At 36.1% G+C, this 18,832-nt stretch overlaps 1 protein-coding gene across 6 annotated transcripts in view; it reads left to right on the forward strand.

Annotated features, from left to right (window-relative positions):
* Positions 1 to 18,832, forward strand: part of CTNND2 (catenin delta 2) — a 612,391-nt gene that overhangs the window by 107,364 nt on the left and 486,195 nt on the right. For all 6 annotated transcript variants that reach the window (XM_052703881.1, XM_052703884.1, XM_052703886.1 and 3 more), the window contains exon 2: positions 3,301 to 3,434. In XM_052703881.1, the coding sequence (XP_052559841.1) occupies positions 3,301 to 3,434 (134 nt within the window). The remainder of the gene's footprint in view (positions 1 to 3,300; positions 3,435 to 18,832) is intronic.

Consider the following 18,832-nt stretch of genomic DNA (forward strand, 5'->3'; position numbering starts at 1 on the left):
GATCATGTGTGCTAGTGATGAAGTAATTTGATTTCTGTGTGTGTTTTGGATGGTACAGGACATGCTGAGGTTGTACTGGGAAAAGCATGTTAACTAGTAAAGCAAGCTTCCTGCAAGTAAGGTGGGTAGAATCCCAGAACAGACAGAGGAGGCCACGGGAAGCTTCAGATGCTCCAAATGACTTAGGAAAAAAGAAAAAAAAGAATCTGCGTCATTGGGAAGTTTTGTAGTGAGATGGGGAACTTGCAGCCCCATCTTCTGTAATTCTTAAGTACCAGCAGTTTTAAGCCCTGTTAAGACATGAGAGTACCTGACTTCTTATACTGAAGACCAGACTGAATTAAAATGTATTCCTAATCTGATCAAATGGACTAGTTCAATTCAAATGCTGACTGCTCCATTACTGTTGAGTAATACTATTCCTGATTCATGTATGATTCTTTTTGAACATAACTGCCTTTGGTACAGTAACTTCTCTGTCATATTGCAAACTCAATTCTCTGTTTTCTTTGTATATGATTTTTCTCATATGAATTTGCATAATGCAAAAACATTGAAGCGCATTACATTAAAGGCTCAGCTGGCTAAAGTCACGCTGAGATTCAGTGTCATGTTATTAAATGCAATTTGTTACAATCTTGCACCCTCAAATAATTGTAATAATAAACTGAACTAATGAGATAGAAATTGTATTTTGTCCAGAAGAAATATTTTAGGTGGAATGCCTTTTTTTTTACTCATCATTTTAAGCTATATATTAAAGGACAAAAGTCAAACAACAAGAAAAAGCCAAAAATCATGGGATGCATGAGTTGACTGTAGAATATTAGCATTGCTCAGTCCAGATATTGAGCCTATTTTATTGAAGCAAATACAGTTGGTTGCATTATCAGATTTGTTTTCTATTTAAATTGATTTTTGCAGAATTTCAAATAGTGCTGTAGCAATATACCATGCCTTTTTATTGAAAAAAAAGTGTTTACAAAAAGCGTCTGAAAATTAAAATGTAATAAGTTGCATGCAGTTCCAAAACAAGTTTGGGATAGCAAGAGGCAGTATGTCATACTGATATTACTCATTATGAGCATAGAGAACCTAACAGCAATAGGAAACAACCATACCTCAGTGGGCCTCATTTGGATTTGCTCTCAGAGAGTCTCACGGACAAAAAACAACCTTGAGTTCAGGAATTATGCTTAATTAGATATATTTCCAATTAACATAAATCTAAAATTATTGATTCTAGTAATGAGAAACTAAGAAAACAAGCAATTAAATGAACACAAGGAAAAGACTTATCTCCTCCCATCCAACTGAATGAACACAAGTCATGTCTGCCCATCCTGATGACAGTTGGCTGAATATGAGCCAGCAGTGTACCCAGGTGGCCAAGAAGGCCACTGGCATCCTCAATTGTATCAGGAATGGTGTGGTGAACAGGACTAGGAAAGTAATCCTGCCCCTGTACTCGGCATTGGTGAGGCCTCACCTCAAGTACTGTGTTCAGTTTTGGGCACCTCAGTACAGAAGGGCCATTGAGGTGCTGGAACAGGTCCAAAGAAAGGCAACAAGGCTTGTGAAAGGCATAGAGAATATGCCCTATGAGGAGAGACTGAAGGAACTGGGCTGTTTGGGGAAAAGGAGGCTGAGGGGAGATCCTATTGCTCTCCTCAAATACCTGAAAAGTGATTGCAGCAAGAGCAGGGTTGGTCTCTTCTCACTGGTGACAGGTGACAGAACAAAGGGAAATGGCCACAAGTTGTGCCAGGGTAAGTTTAGATTGGATATCGGGAAAAACTTCTTTACAGAAAGGGCTGTTAAGCACTGGAATAGGCTCTCCAGGGAGGTGGTTGAGTCACCATCCCTGGATGTGTTTAAAAACATTTGGATGTGGTGCTTAGGATTTAGTGGAGGGTTGTTAGAGTTAGGGAGGTATGGTTAGGTTGTGGTTGGACTTGATGATCTTTAAGGCCTTTTCCAACCTGAAAAATTCTATGATTCTTCTTCTATGTTATACTCTTTCCCTTTGGTGAGGTGATGGGTGAGCTCTTCCCACACAGGTTACCAGGTTTTCCTTTCCTCCCCACAAAAAACTCTGCCAGTTAAGTATTGGCCAGTATGGATTGCTGCAGTACAGAACAAGTGTATCTCTGGAACGTTACCAGAGCTAAGTTGAAGTTTTATCACTTCTGTTTATTTGCTTACAAAAAGGGAGTCATATGGAAATATATAGCTGCTTTAATTAAAAGTAATATTTTATGATAGTAATCTTGTGCTTCAACATGTCAACTAATCTAGCCTGAAATATATGGAAATTTCACTTTGGAGGATAACCTTTTTTATGAATAATCTGCTTTTTTATGTTTTTACTGTATGTAAGAAAGCTAATCTTCTGAGCTTCAGGAAGCTTTTGAAAAAGACTTCCCATCTAGACTGAATGAATGTTCCTGGGCAGTACTGAAACTTAGATCCAAACTTCTATAGAATGTAATCTCCCTTCTTTTAGAGCCTTGCTTTCCCTGTCAGGGCGATGTGCTGATTTTTACTCTGTGACCTGAATTTTGTATGTTGCTGTTAGCCAAGTCCCCTTAACTTCTCTTCAAACTATGCATTTCTTTCCATTAAAATAAATAAATAAGTAATATCTGTCTTCATAAAAACCTGCGTTAAGTAAAGTGGGACAGAGCCAAGGCATAAGGTTTTGCCATTGATGTGAATGGTGATTGCTGTGGTGTTTAAGTGAAGGTATTACAATATAGCTTAGCCTCCAGAAAAAAAATGCATTGTCCTTTTCAAAGAAGGAAAACTAGTAATTCCTGCAAGTAGTACAAGTTTTGTTTTGTAATGGATCTCAAAAATGTCTTAGCAACTGGTGTGCTGAGTTTTTTGTTTGTTTTTTTTTCAAGAATACTCTGATAAAATATTTTCAAAATCACCCTGTAGACTGGAATAAAAGCATAGTCACCAAGCTTAAAATACAATAGATACTAAATAGTCAATTGAATTAGGAAGCCAGCACTGGAATTGTTCTATTTCTCTTGTATTATCAGTTGGTTTACTGTTTGCAAAGCATTTCATGATTCATTATTTTCATGGTACTGTAATTTAGTGTTGGATGCTGCCACTGGAATACTTTATGAAAATCACAGCTGTAAATGATTTGAATCCTCTCCAAATGTACTGTGGTGCATATTTTAGAGTAAGACTGGGAGATATATTTTGCTTTGAAATGAATTTTAAAAATTATTCATAGTCTGAAATAAATCTTTTTTGTTGTTGTTGTTTCTCCATAAACTGCAGAAGCTATGCCTGTTCCAGACCAGCCCTCGTCTTCTGATAAGACAAGCTCCCTCAGTCCTGTGCTGAACACATCCAACGGTGATGGCTCTGAAACTGAGACAACGTCTGCCATTCTAGCATCAGTTAAAGAACAGGTATGCCAGAACTATGTTTGCGTGTTAGAAGAGAATATTATGATTTGGTGGTTTTACCAAGGTTTAGTAGGCAGTACATGAATAATTTCATTAGCAGATGCAAGTTGTAAAGAGCACAAAATATTTATCTGTGTCAGTATGCTTCCATGTACTGTCCTAGGAATAGCTTCAATGTAATTAAAATGTTGATTTCCTCCTTCATATTTAGTCTTTATTGTGGACGTTAGTTTTGAAAGATGTCTCATTTTCTTGTTGGTAGCTTATGTGTGGAGTTCTATCGTGCTGTTTAAGAACTACTGACAAAAAGTAGCTTTGAGAAAAGTTAATTATTCCAGTCATTTTAGTTAAAAGATTTAAAGTATAGCAAGATCTTAAAGTTCATCATATGCTTGTTTTTGTTCTTATTGTATGCACAGTGTGGAATGAGATTATTGTAGAGCAAAATTGGGCAGAGATAGAAGCTTTTGTCCTTGGAGTTAACATCAGAAGCACTAGCAATATTAGAAGGAAAAAGACCTTTTGAGTGACACTCTGCATGATTCTAAAAAGACAGTTTGGGATGTTTTTATGTTAATTTTGGTGGGTTGATTGTCTTAGATTTTGCTTTATTCCTCAAGAGATGGTTTGTATTTGCTTTGTAAAACACCTAGTCTCCACTGCTGCTTCATTCGCTTCAGCTGTAGCAGCAGGTATCCTGGAAAGAGACATAAATGGTTGTTTTTGGTCAGATTTCTTCTTCCTGTAAGCATCTTGGTTGTTCCTCCCATTATAAAGTAGTGATCTTAGCAGCATAAGATGTTCACTGCTTCGTTAGCGAAATTAACACGAATTTGGTTTATGATGTCTAATACCATTGCAATAATAGCTGTTGCATCGTTGGGCATTTTAAAAAAAAGAAAAGCAACAAGTGATCTTGTGCTTATTGTTTTGTTTGCTATGTATCAATTCTCTCCTTTGGGTGTGTTAGAGGTTATTCCTATTTTCAGTTTTTGTAAAGATGAGTGCAAGAAAGAAAGGTAGTAAAATGGAGTTGTGTTTTAGGATTTATGGCATGATGTTGTATCAGATTTACCCACAGATTAAGTGTCTGCATTTTTTCTTCCAGGACAGTAGTGTTGACTGAGCTTGAATCATTGTTTTGACTTCAGACAGGTGTTTCAGACCGTGTTTCTATATTGTTACCATGAAAAGTATCTCTCTTAGCTATTGGCTTTCTGATGTTGAAAAAATATACATGGGCTTCAAACTGGTAGATGCATGTACTTATCTGTTGGAAACACTGTATTGAGTAGTGAGAAATTCCTATGAATAACCAGCTAACCTATGCTATTGCTGTCTAAAAAGATAATCAATTGTGTCATTGTCATACAGGGTAAAAATGCAAAAACTTCATTGGTGTTCTCTCCAGTGCATTTGTTTCTTGACAGGTGATCTGTGTACTAAGATACTTTTATAAAGTACTAAGCTTAAAAGTTAGACTAATTCTGGGGAGTATCTCAATGCATTCCTCAGAATATATGGTGACTTCAGGAAAGTCAGTTTATGACACACGTTTATGTTCAGCCATGCTGCTGGGAAAGCCGTGTAATTTAATTTACTTTGTAGTAAAGGTTTGAAATAGCAAATTGATTTGGCTTTCTATTTCTGTTTTCTGTTCGCCGTAATACTGTATGTTTTGATAGGCTTCTATTAGATAGTTTTGTTGGAACAATTCTAGGCTGCTCTTGCCATACTTAAAGCAAATGAAATGTATTACATCAATTTAGCATTAGGGAAGTAGATTAAGTTTCTGTGTTTCTCAACATCTGCCTGTTGAGATGTCTAGCCCTTGTTTTTTAGAAGGATGAATGAATGAATGGTATCACTACTGGGTATGGATCTTTATTATTCACTGTAGCCCAGAAGGAAACTTGAAGTTCTGAGAATTGCCTGTGTTTGCATGTTGTGTGACTGCATGAGAGTCAACTGAGATTTATGATACTGAGTACTGTAATGAGCATTTTTTTCTTTGAAGAGGGCAGGATATATGGAAGAAGGCACAGAGAAGTCATAGATGTGACATTTGTTTCTTTTAATTTTTATGTGAAACATAAATGATTCATTGGAAAAATCTGAAGCTTTGCATTTGAAGATCTATGTGCTGTATCTTACTTTGAGGAACAGATTTATAGGATCTAAAAACAATTTTGCCTTTAACGTGAAGTGGCACTCAAACTATTGTGAATTTAGCTACATGGTTTTCAAGATGGGGATTTGTGACAAAACAGAAGTGGAAGCCTCTATTTTGTTGCTGAGGAGTTATGTTTATTTTAAGGAATCCTAAACTACTTGCTTTAATATATTAGACATTTTGTTTTTGCTTAACACCTTCTCAGGCATACTGAATAATCTCATGTTTCAGACCTTTGAGATGAAATTGAGAAGAAGTAAAGGATAAGGGGTGTAAACCCAGGTTTTTTTCTTGTTTCAAGCTTCTTCCAGGTCATAGGCACTGCTGGAGGTGATGTCAGAATCACACACCATATTTTTAAGAAATCTAGGGATGCCAGACAGTGAACTTTACCTTTGATATTTTCAAGCTGTCCTCATCAGGAGGAGGAGTTGTGAACTTCTCTAAAGTGAAAGCTGCTTTTTGTTTCATTGATTGTCATCTACTTTTGTAAATATTGGAAAAATTCTTCAACAAACAGAAATCATGATTTCTGAGGACACAAATTTCTCCTATTGCATCCATAATGTTTCTTCTGCAAAAAATGCTGTATGTTTTTGATTAAGAATTTGCATCTGTGCAAGACACTTTTGATCCTACTTAGTGTTAAAAGGTTCTTGGGAAGAGAGCCGTTCATAATGCTGTTTTTTGAAGGTAGAAATAGCTGCTGGAGAGCCTTTTGAGTAAATACATAGTAAAGCTGATGCTTTTACTGGGAATCTATATACATGGTTCACAGTAGTTCAGTTCTTGGCATGCAGGAACAGCTCTCCTGGAAGCTGAGGATGGATGTAGTGACAGTGATCTAGTAAAGGCTGTTTTGGCAGGGTTGTTTTTTTAGTGAAAATGCTTGGAGAACATGAGATAAAATCATTTCCTAAGAGCGAGAGAGCTCTTGAGGCACTGACGATTTTGTTTAATGCAGAAATAGTATCATACATTTCTGTTAGATTTTGTGACTCATGGTCAGTTTTTTCACCATCTGAGCAGTTGCCTTTCCAGAGAACAGCTCTCCTCTCTTTCATAAAGCTTATGCAAAGAAGTTGTGTAACATTTAATATTTCTTCTGAATTGCTTTGGAATCTACCTATTTCAAATCAAGTTACTATTTTTCAGGTGCTTGTCTTCACTTGCCTTTAAAAACAAAACAAAAACCTTTAGTCTGCTACACTGTTGGAACATTTCTCTCTCTGTTTAAATAAATGGTTGATTAATATGTTCTTTAAGTCACAGTACTGATTCCAGAGAAAACAGAAGTCTCTGGATTTGAGATGGTTGCTGATAACTTTTCCTGTTAAAACAAGGATAAAAGAGTGATCTCAGTTGTTAAATTTGTTCCAGCTTTATAAGTCTAACATATTTTTTGTCTAAAGAAAGATACTTTTAAAAAATAACCAGTATTATCATTATCAAACTGTTTTCTACAGAAATTTCAGTTAAAACTAGTTTAAGAGCACACACAACATGTAGTCATTATTACTTTGTAATGTGTGTCGTTCTTAAATGAGGGTAATATATGTGCATGACTTTTGTGAACTTATTTGTTAGGTATTCATACTTCCTGGAGACAAATGTATGTATGTTATGCACACTTTATATCTGCAAGTAAAACTACAGATGAAAATGACACTAAAAGATGAAAGATTTCATTTCTTTTCTTCACTCTGTCAGATTGTTCTTTCTACATCTATATATCATCTTTGAGGTTTCAGAAAATCATAAATTTAGGTTAATGTTTCAATCCAGGCTAGTTTTCTAATGTTATGAGGACAGAAGAGGCTTAGGAAATCATTTAGTCACTGCATTTCATACAGTTGTCCAAGTACTTAGCTGTGAATCTGTTCACAGAATGATTTCTGCCGCTATTTTTCTGATTAAACTGAATGCTATATTGTGTGATATTCACCAAAATAAATAAAATCTCATTGTTTCCTTGTAGGAACCAATAATTAGTGTAATAACCTGAAGTGATCTGTGGATTTTTCTAAATAGGTTCAATTATGATACATTCATATTTTGCTCATCCTCACACATCAGGCACTATCTTTGCCTCTGTGTATTTTGGCACCTCTGTTTCAGACCCAGGTTAATTATATTCAGTTTATATATAATTTTTCATCTTCTCAGTAGTGTGCCAATATATTCAACTCCTTAGTTATAGAGTCATCTTTTTTTCCAGTGAGGTTTTAAAATATTTCAAAGAGATGCCTCTTCCTTGTATCATCTTTCTTTTCATTAGTATATTTATTTTAGATATTAATACACTGTAACAGCAACTTGACTGCATTATATATTTTGAATACCACAGATGCATGTATATTTGATAGCATTATTCTAAGAGTGCAGAATGGACCAACATGCTATTAAAATACAAGGCTGTGTGAGTAGAGCTATTGCTTCTCAGATGCTTTCTCAAGCTGATGGGATTGTTTCTGAAATGTGCGATTCCCAGTACTGGAGTTCTGTAAAGAGAGATCACAGTGGCTGGTGAGGGAGAAAATCATAAATGTACTTTATGCTCTGCTCTACAGGACTCTTGAGTTCTTGATTTAATCTGGGTCTGTTTTCATAGAGCTCTGTGACACAGCCGTGAGTAAATTCGTGGGCTTCTCTGAAAATGGCGGTGTTTGAGAGAGGACACTTAGACAAGTCATTCTTTTTCAGAAACCTATATTCTGTAAGTCATCATCTACAGCTACTGTACCTATGGATCGAGTATGAAGAAAGTGAAAACTCTTTCACTGGAAAAAAAAAAAAAAAAAAAAAAGTACTTTGTGTATTGTTGGGAATGAGCTAGGTTTGGAAAGTCTTCTATGAAAATTTAGTGTGATGGAACAATTTTGAGAGAATATCAATTTAATCTCCCTGCAAAATCATCTTTGAAGAGAAGGAAGGAAATGCTGATTATGAGAATAAAATTGCAGTTACATATTTTCTATTTTAACTTTGGAAGTGTACAAAATTTTAGTAATTTTGAGCCAATAATTTTTAGAGAAGCTGGGTAGAATACCACTTAGTGGCAGTTCAGTCTAATGCTAATTTAAAACACGGTTAAAGACAAAAATATTCTTTGTTATCCTGCAGCCAAGATGTGAACACGTTTCTACTGATCCACCAGCACTTTTCTCTCAACTCTTTTTGTCATCAGCAGAAGAGTTTTGAGCTTGGAATAATGATACCCTAAGAAAGTAATAATAAATTCTGAATTGGAATTTTAATGTATAAAATTTGTAACAGTTTAATGCTGAAGATTTTTCTTTCTATTGTCATTCATGGGGTTTTTTAAAATCTAAAACATTTTCACATCTAAATGTGTCTTTTAATCTGTGTAGTGGAATGGGTTCTCAATTTCAACTTGAAATCATTTGAGAGGAACCAGGTGAACTTAAAATATTTAGGAGTAGGTAATGAGTTAGCTGAGTAAGTTGAAAATAACCTCCCCAAAGATTAGAAAGCAGCTTTGTGACAAGGAAGGTTGAATGGTGTTTTCTTTTCCTTTTTGAGGAGTTGTATTGTATCGGTTTGTCTAGATGTTTTCAAGGGTTGGTCTTTTAACAAAGCTGTTGTAAAATATGCTTCAAATCATGGGTCAGCTTCTTTTAGTAGTTTTTAGACCGATTCAGAAAGTCTCACGTGATGACCCTGTTTAAATGCATAGATCTTGAAAAGTGGGAGAGGAGTTGGGTGTGCCTTCCCCACTTCCTTGTCTAGAAATTGTCAAGGTCGTGTTTATGTATATTTGATTTTCCTGTTTTCAGTATTCCTCCCTTGCTTGAGAAAAGCTTGAATTGCTTGAATTGCTTGAATTAAGCAAGATCAATCGACAGCTAAGTTTATTTGCATAACAAAAGAGTTTCTGAGGCCCATGGCTTTTTCAAAACAGCTTACCTATTCTAGAGAGAAAATAAAGTGCTATTAAAACACTAAACTAAACTGAATGCTTTGGTTGGTAATTAGTTTTATTCCTTTTTTTTTTTTTTTTTTTTTTTTTTTTTTTTTTTTCTGTTTTCTTTAGAAATGAAACAATAAAAGCATTCTCTGGATTCCACAGTGATCCCTCTTCCACTTGTCTTGCCAATACTTTTCAGGCAGCCTGCTTTTGTAACTAGAGCTTTGTGAAAGATTTTTGAAGGCAATTACATTTTCATCATTGTTTCGATGATTTTTGATGCTTTTTGTCGTTTTGAAAACTTGAGTAATTCTATTGTGCTTTTCCATCTGTTTCTGTGTGTTTTCTACTCTTGGATGCATTTACTGCTAAATGGAGCTATGGAAATGTATCTTTCTGTGGGCAATTTAAATCTTTTGTACTCTAAGAAAAAAAAAACTTAATGTGTAGTTGAATATTATGCATGTTATACTTTGATAAAATGATACAATTCTGTTTATCTCCACGTGTTAGAAACCAGAACTCAAAACATCCTAAGCAAAGTTTGAACTTGTAATGAATGTTTATCTGAGTTAAGCTGCATCACTACCCAAATAAGTTTATCTATGAGTTATATTAAAATGTTTTAAATAACACAATAAACTTACCTAACAATATTTGATATATACTTACCTTTTTCCTCCTTTGTGGTGGAAATGAAGTGTATCTTTAAAATTTACAGTGACAGAAACTTCTTCTATAGATACCCTTGATCAGAATCTTTACATTTTGGATGGGTAAAAGGCTAAAAAAAGACTTGAAATTTTTTTCAATTATTTTTAAAATTCTAGAAAAATTAATTGCTTAATCCATAAATTCTCTTCCTCAAGATAAAACTGTAGGTTTGGTCAAAGATGGCTCCCTTTGTTTTAGGGAGGTTTTACGTGAACAACCTGTAACATGTAAGAGTGCAGCCACAGTTCTTTGCACGTGTTTACTGATACTCTGTGCAGACACTTTCCTCTTCTATGCAAACAGCAAATCCACATTCTGTGGCCCAAGAGAGTTTTTTCTCCTGTTTTCCTTCTTAAACACTTTGTTGAAAGTTTTATTTATTTTTGAAGGGGTAGATGAGATAAGGTTTTAGCTACTTACATTTGGAAACCTCTCTTCTAGGATATCTTTCTGTTGTTGCTTTTGAAACCTTATGAGCAGTACTCTCTAGCCATGTTCTTCTGGATATTCTATATATTGAGGGCTTAATATACACTATAGAACTTTATTAATTTGAAGGTACTTGCAATTATGGAGGATTTTGGTTTAGCACAGCAGTGCAGCAATGCACTCAAATCACTATTTAATTAGAGTCTATACTTATACTTAACAAAGTATAGCAATTGCAATACAGATAACACATAGATATCAATTTTGTTATCCAAAATATGCTTACCACCATGATTCCGAGCATCCCCTGGTCATCAGAAAGGAATGTGTGGGTTGAGGCTAGAGAGAGAGAGATCTGAAGACCATAGCTCTCTTCAGAAGTTTTAGTGGCTGTTTGATTTTAAACCTGATGTTAGTTTTAATCACATATGCACCCTCACAGTGCTCATCTGTTGTTATAATCATGGTCTCCAATTCCAAACCAGTCGCCCATCTCTTATCTCTTTTGAGCCTGCACTGAACAACTACTTCACTTCTGTAGGCCACTGCTGTTGTATCAGGCCTACACTTCATCATTTTAGTGGCATTAAATACCTCACTCTACACAGAATAACGGCTTGATACTGCCATTCGTACAAACTATGGTCATAACAAATTACCATACACACCTGGTCAATTACAAAAATTGCTGCTACAGCAAAACAAGGTAATAAAAGTTGCAGTCAGGTCAAGTAAAGTTCAAATGGAGAAAGCCTGGCAGGGATTAGTCCTGAGGACTTGCAGTCTTGGTACAAAGCTGAGCCATTACGTGGTTCATTACTTGGCTCACATAAAGCTGTCTGGAAGGCTCTGCAATGGGGGACACACTCCTTCCTCTGAGCCTGACAGGGTGAGCTGTTTGTTGTACAGGTCCGGAGGACAAGGCTTCAGGCAGAGCATAGCTCAGCTCTGCTGGCTTGTCATATGTTTGTGCTGTTGCATTGCTACTTCATCAGCAACTAACTGTAGTTAGAAGTTGAGCAGGCAGTCACTTGCTAAGGGAATAGCTGGGATCTGCAGAAAAGCATAGAACAGTATGCTGAGTACCTCTTGGAGGTGTATGTGTGGAAAGATACTGTTAACTAGAGTCAAAGGATCACAGTATATAAGCAAATATAATAGCTTATAGAAGCTATGCTATTTTGAACACCTGAAACTAGTTTTGTTTAGTTCTGGACCTGCATTTCTGTAAGGGACGGGTAGTTATGCAGACAACTGAAATGCTTTTCTGGGATAGCATATCTATCTAAAAGAGTTACCTCCGCATCCCCTTTCACATTGAGATGAGTTTGGCTTCATTTTCAACAGCTGTGATCAATCACTTCATTATTCTCTCTTGAGCCTCAGCGCCACGTATATTCACTTATCTCTTCAGAGCAGTCTTTCTTTGTGGATGTGGATCTGTAGCGAGTGGGAATGGGAGGGGGATTCTTGGATCAGACACAGCCCTTAGTGCACTTATCTTACATACAGTGGTGCGCTTTTTTCTGATGTGCCAGAATTTACCCTTTTGAGTAATAATATCTCATGATTGCAACTTTTTTAAGTGGAAAAATGGCCACTGGTTATCTACTTGACAGCATATGAAGAAGTATTTCTATTTCTATTAGTATTCTCTCAATTTCTTCAGTATGGATCGTCACACAGCAAATAGTTTCTCCTTGTCTCTTTCCTTGGTTATTCTAAAACATGAGCCTTGCTTCTTAGATTTCATCTGTGTTCATTCATCTTCCATGTCTGTCTCTCCTTGAGTCTTCACAAAACATTTTTTTTTGCATTTTTTTTAGATATTTCCTGTAACTAGTACCTGGCTGCATTGAGCTTTTCTTCCTCAGCTGTGTAGCACCGTCCAAAATAATTATTTGTTTAATCTGGAATGGCATTTTGCTGGTTAATGAGGTATTCTAGCACACTAACCTGGCAATGTTATCTCTTGGTCACAATTATATATCCATCCTGCCAGTAACACTGCAATTACATGTCTGGCTGTGTAATTAAGTTTTAAATCAAGCCTTTTGTATACTGTTACAAGACTCTTTGTCTAGGAATTTTCCCAGTTTTTGTTCACACTGAAAAGTGTTTTTCAACGAAATCTTTCTTTAGGGGAAAAGAGTAGAAAGGGAAAGAAATACCTGACGTTATCCGTTCACCTGAATGTATTTCATAGTCTTCAGAATCCTGATGTATATGGGTAAATTTAAAAGATGCACTCTATCCCGTTTTCACCATCTATCTCATTCCAGCATAGCAATGTATCTTGGTACAAACCTTTTTATGTTTTTTACTGTATATTTAGTGAAATACGTATGTGTTCAGGTTTTTCAACTGCTAGCCACGGAAAGAGTACTATTTTCCTCTTTCAGAGTAGTTGAGGGTTTATTTATTTTTGGATGCTGACTTTCCTGTGTATAGTTATGCCCATCTTTGTTCACTTCATTGTCAGTGTAGACTGTTATTTGAAGATTTTGTTGACAGAGCACTTGATGGTAACTGCATCTGATGTTATAAATAGACTTTATTCTTCATAGTAAGTCAGCAAATACACTTGAAAATCCTCAAGTTTATACTTAGCTTGATAAACTGGAAGCCTTACCTCGTTCTTTTGTCAACCAGCAGCGTAACAATTTTTAATGAATTGAAGTCTTCAAAGCTTCAAAGCTTTGACATTCTACAACTGAATAATTTCCAACTAACATAGGAATGTGCTAGTTTTGCTTGCAGGAGGAAAACGGACACTTTGAACTATTTAAACTTCAGTTTTTATTTCACAAAGCAGTGCTTTTATAGGAGAACATACTACAGCACAGCTTACGCCATTCCATTTGTTTCAAATGACAGAAAAATTGAGGATACTGTGCCTCTTTCCATATGTTTTTAGTAGCATGTGCTGTAACAATAGATACTTCTTTTGTTAAGTTGGTTTGTTGTTTGTTTATGGCAGACTGTGGCAAGGACCAACTGAACACCACACATTCCAGCCACAATTTAAGGCAACCTTCTGGTACAGTTAAACCTATGATAGGTTGCATTTTCTGCATGGCTACAACTGCAGAAAGAGACTTAGGTGCATCTATGGTTTCAGCATTGGAACAAACTCCTTTCTCTCTGAGGACTTTGACTGCTATGCTTCCCACTGCACATATAAAGTAAGAACATCGTATTCCTGCTTTCTCATTCATCTGTGAGTTCTGAAACCTCATTTAAATAGTGCTTAAATTCTTAGGATGAAATTAATAATGTGGGTTCATCCAGTGCCCTTTCCATGTGGAGAACAAATGCATTGCAAAATCCAGGTATAATGCTAGGTCAGTCCTTTTGCCCCTAAAAGAAGGACTGGATGTACCACAGTCATGCATATTGGGTTTGAAAGGCATCATAAAAGGTGTACTTTTTCCCACTGCAGTCTATAAAGATTTCTAAGCACCCCACAGTTTATTTGCAGCACTGACATCTTCTTCAGAGGTTTCTCATGCTGAGGCTGAATGATGGACTGTAGAAAGTGGGCAGTTGTCCATATTAAATTTGATAGCCACACAGTGAGGTTTGACACAGTGCCTGTTTGCTGACACTGAGTTGGCACTGCTACTTGTGCTGTACTTCTGTGTGAGAGATTCATTCTCAGGCGCCTAAATTCATTGGTAGTTATTTGCCACAGCAGTGCCTGCTAGGAATAAATATCTGGTTGTCTTCTGTTCAGTCTGAAGAGAACCAATTTGCTCCTTCCCCTTTTCAACCATAGCAAAACACGTGTTGAACTCAATCTTATGACTGTTTCTGAGTTCTGATTTTCTTGTGTTCACTACTTTATTTTCTTCCTCTCAATTCATCTGTGGTCATGCAAAGAACTATTTTACGATTCCTTTCTGTAAATTTGTGTGATACATAATTATTGTCCTTTAAGAATTTTTACTGCCTTTTCATTAACAAGGTAGTCTCTTAGTATGTAGTTAGAATGCAAGATTTACAGGTATAGGTGATAAAGTTTATAAGGCCAACTTTTAAAGGAAAAGGATGTACAAGCTTTCATGCATCTGTGCATCTGAATTCTTGACCTTTTATTTATTTTTTTTTTCTCAGTATTAGCCCATTTTGATAGCATATCCTTTTCATTACAAGCCTTCCTTCATATGAAGGTGTCATATGATGAAAGGTGTTTTAATTTTTCTTTCTTATTTTCTGACTCAATATTTAAAAAAAATGTTTTTGAAAAAGAGAAAATCATGGATCTTGCTTTGATAATATACTACAATATTATTGTAATGACTACTGTTTGCAAACTTTGTGCACATCAGTAGATCCTTTTAGTGTGATAATGCATTAGTGTACATGCAGAGAAGGAAGGTCTTTTAATAAATCGTATTCATTTGTGTCTTTTTTGATCAACATCTTTAATTTGTTAAAATTTCTATTTTGTCACACTTTGACTTGAATGTTTGTTGTCTTCTTTTTTAATCATTATGCTGTCCTACCTCAAAAACTAGAACTGCAGATAGAGGTTTTACCTCCTCTCAGTGAGCCAGGAATGAGTGAGCTGACATAAGAATACTGAAAAGCTTCAGGTTAACATTTACAAGGATAAGATTTGCATTTATGAAGAAGCAGTAGTTTCTGAAATAAATATAATTCTTTAAAATATGAATATTCTTGACATATGCTTTCCGTGTTGGTCACTTTTACTCTTTACCTTTCTTTTTTCAGTATGTGCTTGCAAGAGTCATCAAATTATGGAGATAATGTATCCTTGCAGTTGTGTTGTAAAATTGCTTGCTTTTCTTTTTTTGGAAAGTTCAATATTATTTTTTTTATATATGTATAAATACTGTGCAGTTCGCAAGATATTCTGCTCATTGCTCAACAGCATAGCATGAGACAGATTAATTCAGTTCCATTTATCTTAGTGAATGAATTAACAAGATCAACAGCAGCTGTGTTCTTTTATTTTTATTAATGGTGCAGCAATTATTTTATAGTAGGGGAAAACCAGGCTTTGTGTGGTGTTTTCTTCTTTTCCTACAAAACTTCCTGAGACTTTTCAGACGTCCACATTCACTTAAGGATGAAAGTTTCAATGTGCAAAGCCTACATCAGTCTTCCAAATAATATAGGTTATAATTTCTACCCTTACATGCATACTGATCTAGAAGCTGAGTATACGTCTAGTGTAATGTGTTTTATATGCTAAATGTATTTTGTTCTTTACTTCTTGGGAAGCTATACTAACAAAATCAGGAAGACCAAAGCCTATTTTGAGCTAAATTTCTGGGCATAAAGTAAAATTAGATGAGTAGCAGAAGGGAAATGTGTGTCTCTGGATGAATTGTGGAAGGAATGTAATGATGGAAGACATGGAAAAGGCAGAAATTTCACGTTTTTTAACTGTTTCCAGACAAGGGACAGTAACATGGAGGAGACACAATTCAGGGACTCATTAGACAATGTGGATTCAGCTTCTTTGGACTCTGTGCCAAGATTATCAAGAAGTTTTTCTGGTGATAGGATTGCAAAGCAGCAGTGAAATGGCAATTGAGTAAAGTCCTTAGAACCAGGAGAAGGCTATTAGGCTGTTGCTATACCAGTCCTTAAGACAAGGAGAAGGATGGAGGGATGGATCTATAGACCATGTCAGGTCAATCTCTTTCCCCAGAAAGATCATGACACACATTTACTTCACAATTGTTTCCAGACATGAAACCGACAAGAGGGTAAATGGGAAGTCAACACAGATTTTTTTAAGTGCATTTAATGTCTTGCTAATCTTAGTGCCCTGTAGGGTAAAGGACTGACAACGTGAGTGAGGGGGGAAAATAGGTGATATGGTGTGACTGGAACTTTACTAATGCTCCTGTTAGCTTCTCCCACATTATTGCCAATAGTAAGCTGAGGAAGCACAAGCTAAGTATTACGTGGGCTGAAAATTGGCTACATTATTGGTCTGAAAGGATAGTCATCAGTAGCTTGACTCATTAGCAAACTAATGAAATTAGTTTGAAATTCTTAAAGGGCTGATTCTTGTGTAATTTAATTTATTAGTGACTTGGATGACAAAACTGACCAGAATACTCTATGAGCAAATTTGTGAATAATGCCTGGGCAGCTGAAGTAGGTCTTTAAGTCGTAAAGCATCTTGATACCTTGAGAAACCTGAGGATTCAGTCACAGGAATTTCATGTATTTAAAAGTGAGATGACTGAAATTCTGTATCTGAGGTTGAATGATCCATGCATCAGTGTAGGTTGGGAAGTATCAGGCTGAGTGACAGCCCTGATGAAAAACACCTTGGGCCATTATGAACATCAATCTGGATTTGAGCCGATGGTGTGTTTTCACTGCGGACAAGACTAACTGCATTCTGGGCTACGTTAGAAGAAACGACAAACATAACTAGTGGGCCATAGAAGGCTGTTACCACCACTGCTTGGAGCTGATGAAGCTGCTTCTGAACAGCTATGTCTTGGTCATTAGCAACATAAAAGGGATGTTGAGAATCTGGAAATAGTCCAGTCAGGGGATACCAAAATGGTCAGAAACCACATGATGTGACAAAAGATTTTAGGGAACTGTCTTTTTTAGGAAGCTAGGCTAACAAAGATAGGCTGAAGGATGATCTTATGTTAGCTCATAAAAACTTGAAAGGGAATGGCACAGATGATGGTATAAGCTATTCTCAGTAGCAACATACAGTTTAACCAATAACAACAGCTGTAGGTGGCAGCTTGGGCAGTTCAGAGTAGATACAGCAAAAATTTAATGTAGAGGCTACTGTAGTACTGGAATAAGTGATGTAGAAGAGGCTCTGAGCTTTACAATTTTTCAGCCTCAATTTTGTGTTGGAAATTATCATATTTTTAGGGGTAGGTGGGAGTAGGTGACTTTTTATGTTTTGTGATGATTAATTCAATAATAATGCAGATTTTTTTCTCAAAGATTTTTTTCAGCAAAGCTGTTACTTCTCAAACTCAGCTATACCTAAATACTTACAGGAGAGCAACATGGAAAAAAACAACAGCAAAGCATGTTTTCCTAAAGTTAATAATATAAAAGAGTAATTGTAGCCTCACATTTAAATTTGACATCCTTCTTTGTCTAACTTTATACAGCTGATCTATTCGCTTCACGATCTGTTTGTTCCATGGTTTGTATTTGCCTCTTTGTTTTATTTTTGAGCTGGGAATAGTAACTTTTTTTCTAAATTTCAGGCAGGTTGCATGTGTATGTCCATGAAGAGAACAGGTTAGGTCCCTTAAGGGAGACAGAATACTTTTTTTTCAGTCATTTGCTTGTGTTAGATGAATAGCTGGCAAATAGTAGAATGGATACAAAAACTGATGAAGATTGCTATATTGTAATAGCTGAGCCATCCCATCAGAGGATTCAGAAGTTGTTCTGCATCTACCTATATGACTTGCACATCATGTTGCATAAAATGAAGTGAGGCAAGTGAAGTATGACTTCAGTAAGAAAATTAATCGTGATATGGTCTGTATATAGCCTATGAGCAAGTAGACAGGAAATCAGGGCAAGATATTCCTAACAAATGAAAGTGAGTGGCCACTCAAGCTGCTGCAATAAGCTGGCTTGCTGACCGGCTTGCTGACCAGCTTGGTCTCAGTGGTACAGAGCAGTCAAACAATTCCTGAATGTACAGTCAGGGCTGCAGGAGACTATTCTTTGGGTTAATCCTGGGCTTTGCCAAAGTATTGCCAGGTACGTGTTTAGCTATTTCTAAAGCTGCAGGAGAAATGCACTGTAATAGTTGCAGTAATGTAACTTTAGGATATTGTACAATGATTGTTATCTCTATCATGCTTAAGTGGTTGCTGTGAAAATAAAGATTGCTCACTTCAAAGACAATTCTTGTTCCCCTAGGGCCTATTTAGAAGAAATTCCAGTGCCAAAATGCTGGATTAGTATTTCATGCAACACTAGCAAGACTGTGATCTGTTTGTATCTGTTATCTGACTGTTGATGCAGTAGTCATAGGCCAGTACCAGATCCCTTCCTTACAGGTTAAATCCTGAGAAGTATGTGGTCCTTTAAAGAAAATCCATACTTGAGCTGCTTTGAGTTGGTATTGTGTAGTTTACTGAAATGCTATTCAACAACACTCTTCTAGTTTTT

The sequence above is a fragment of the Tympanuchus pallidicinctus genome, unplaced genomic scaffold (assembly GCF_026119805.1).
Source record: "Tympanuchus pallidicinctus isolate F22 unplaced genomic scaffold, pur_lepc_1.0 scaffold5, whole genome shotgun sequence".
In the NCBI taxonomy this organism is placed as follows: domain Eukaryota; kingdom Metazoa; phylum Chordata; class Aves; order Galliformes; family Phasianidae; genus Tympanuchus; species Tympanuchus pallidicinctus.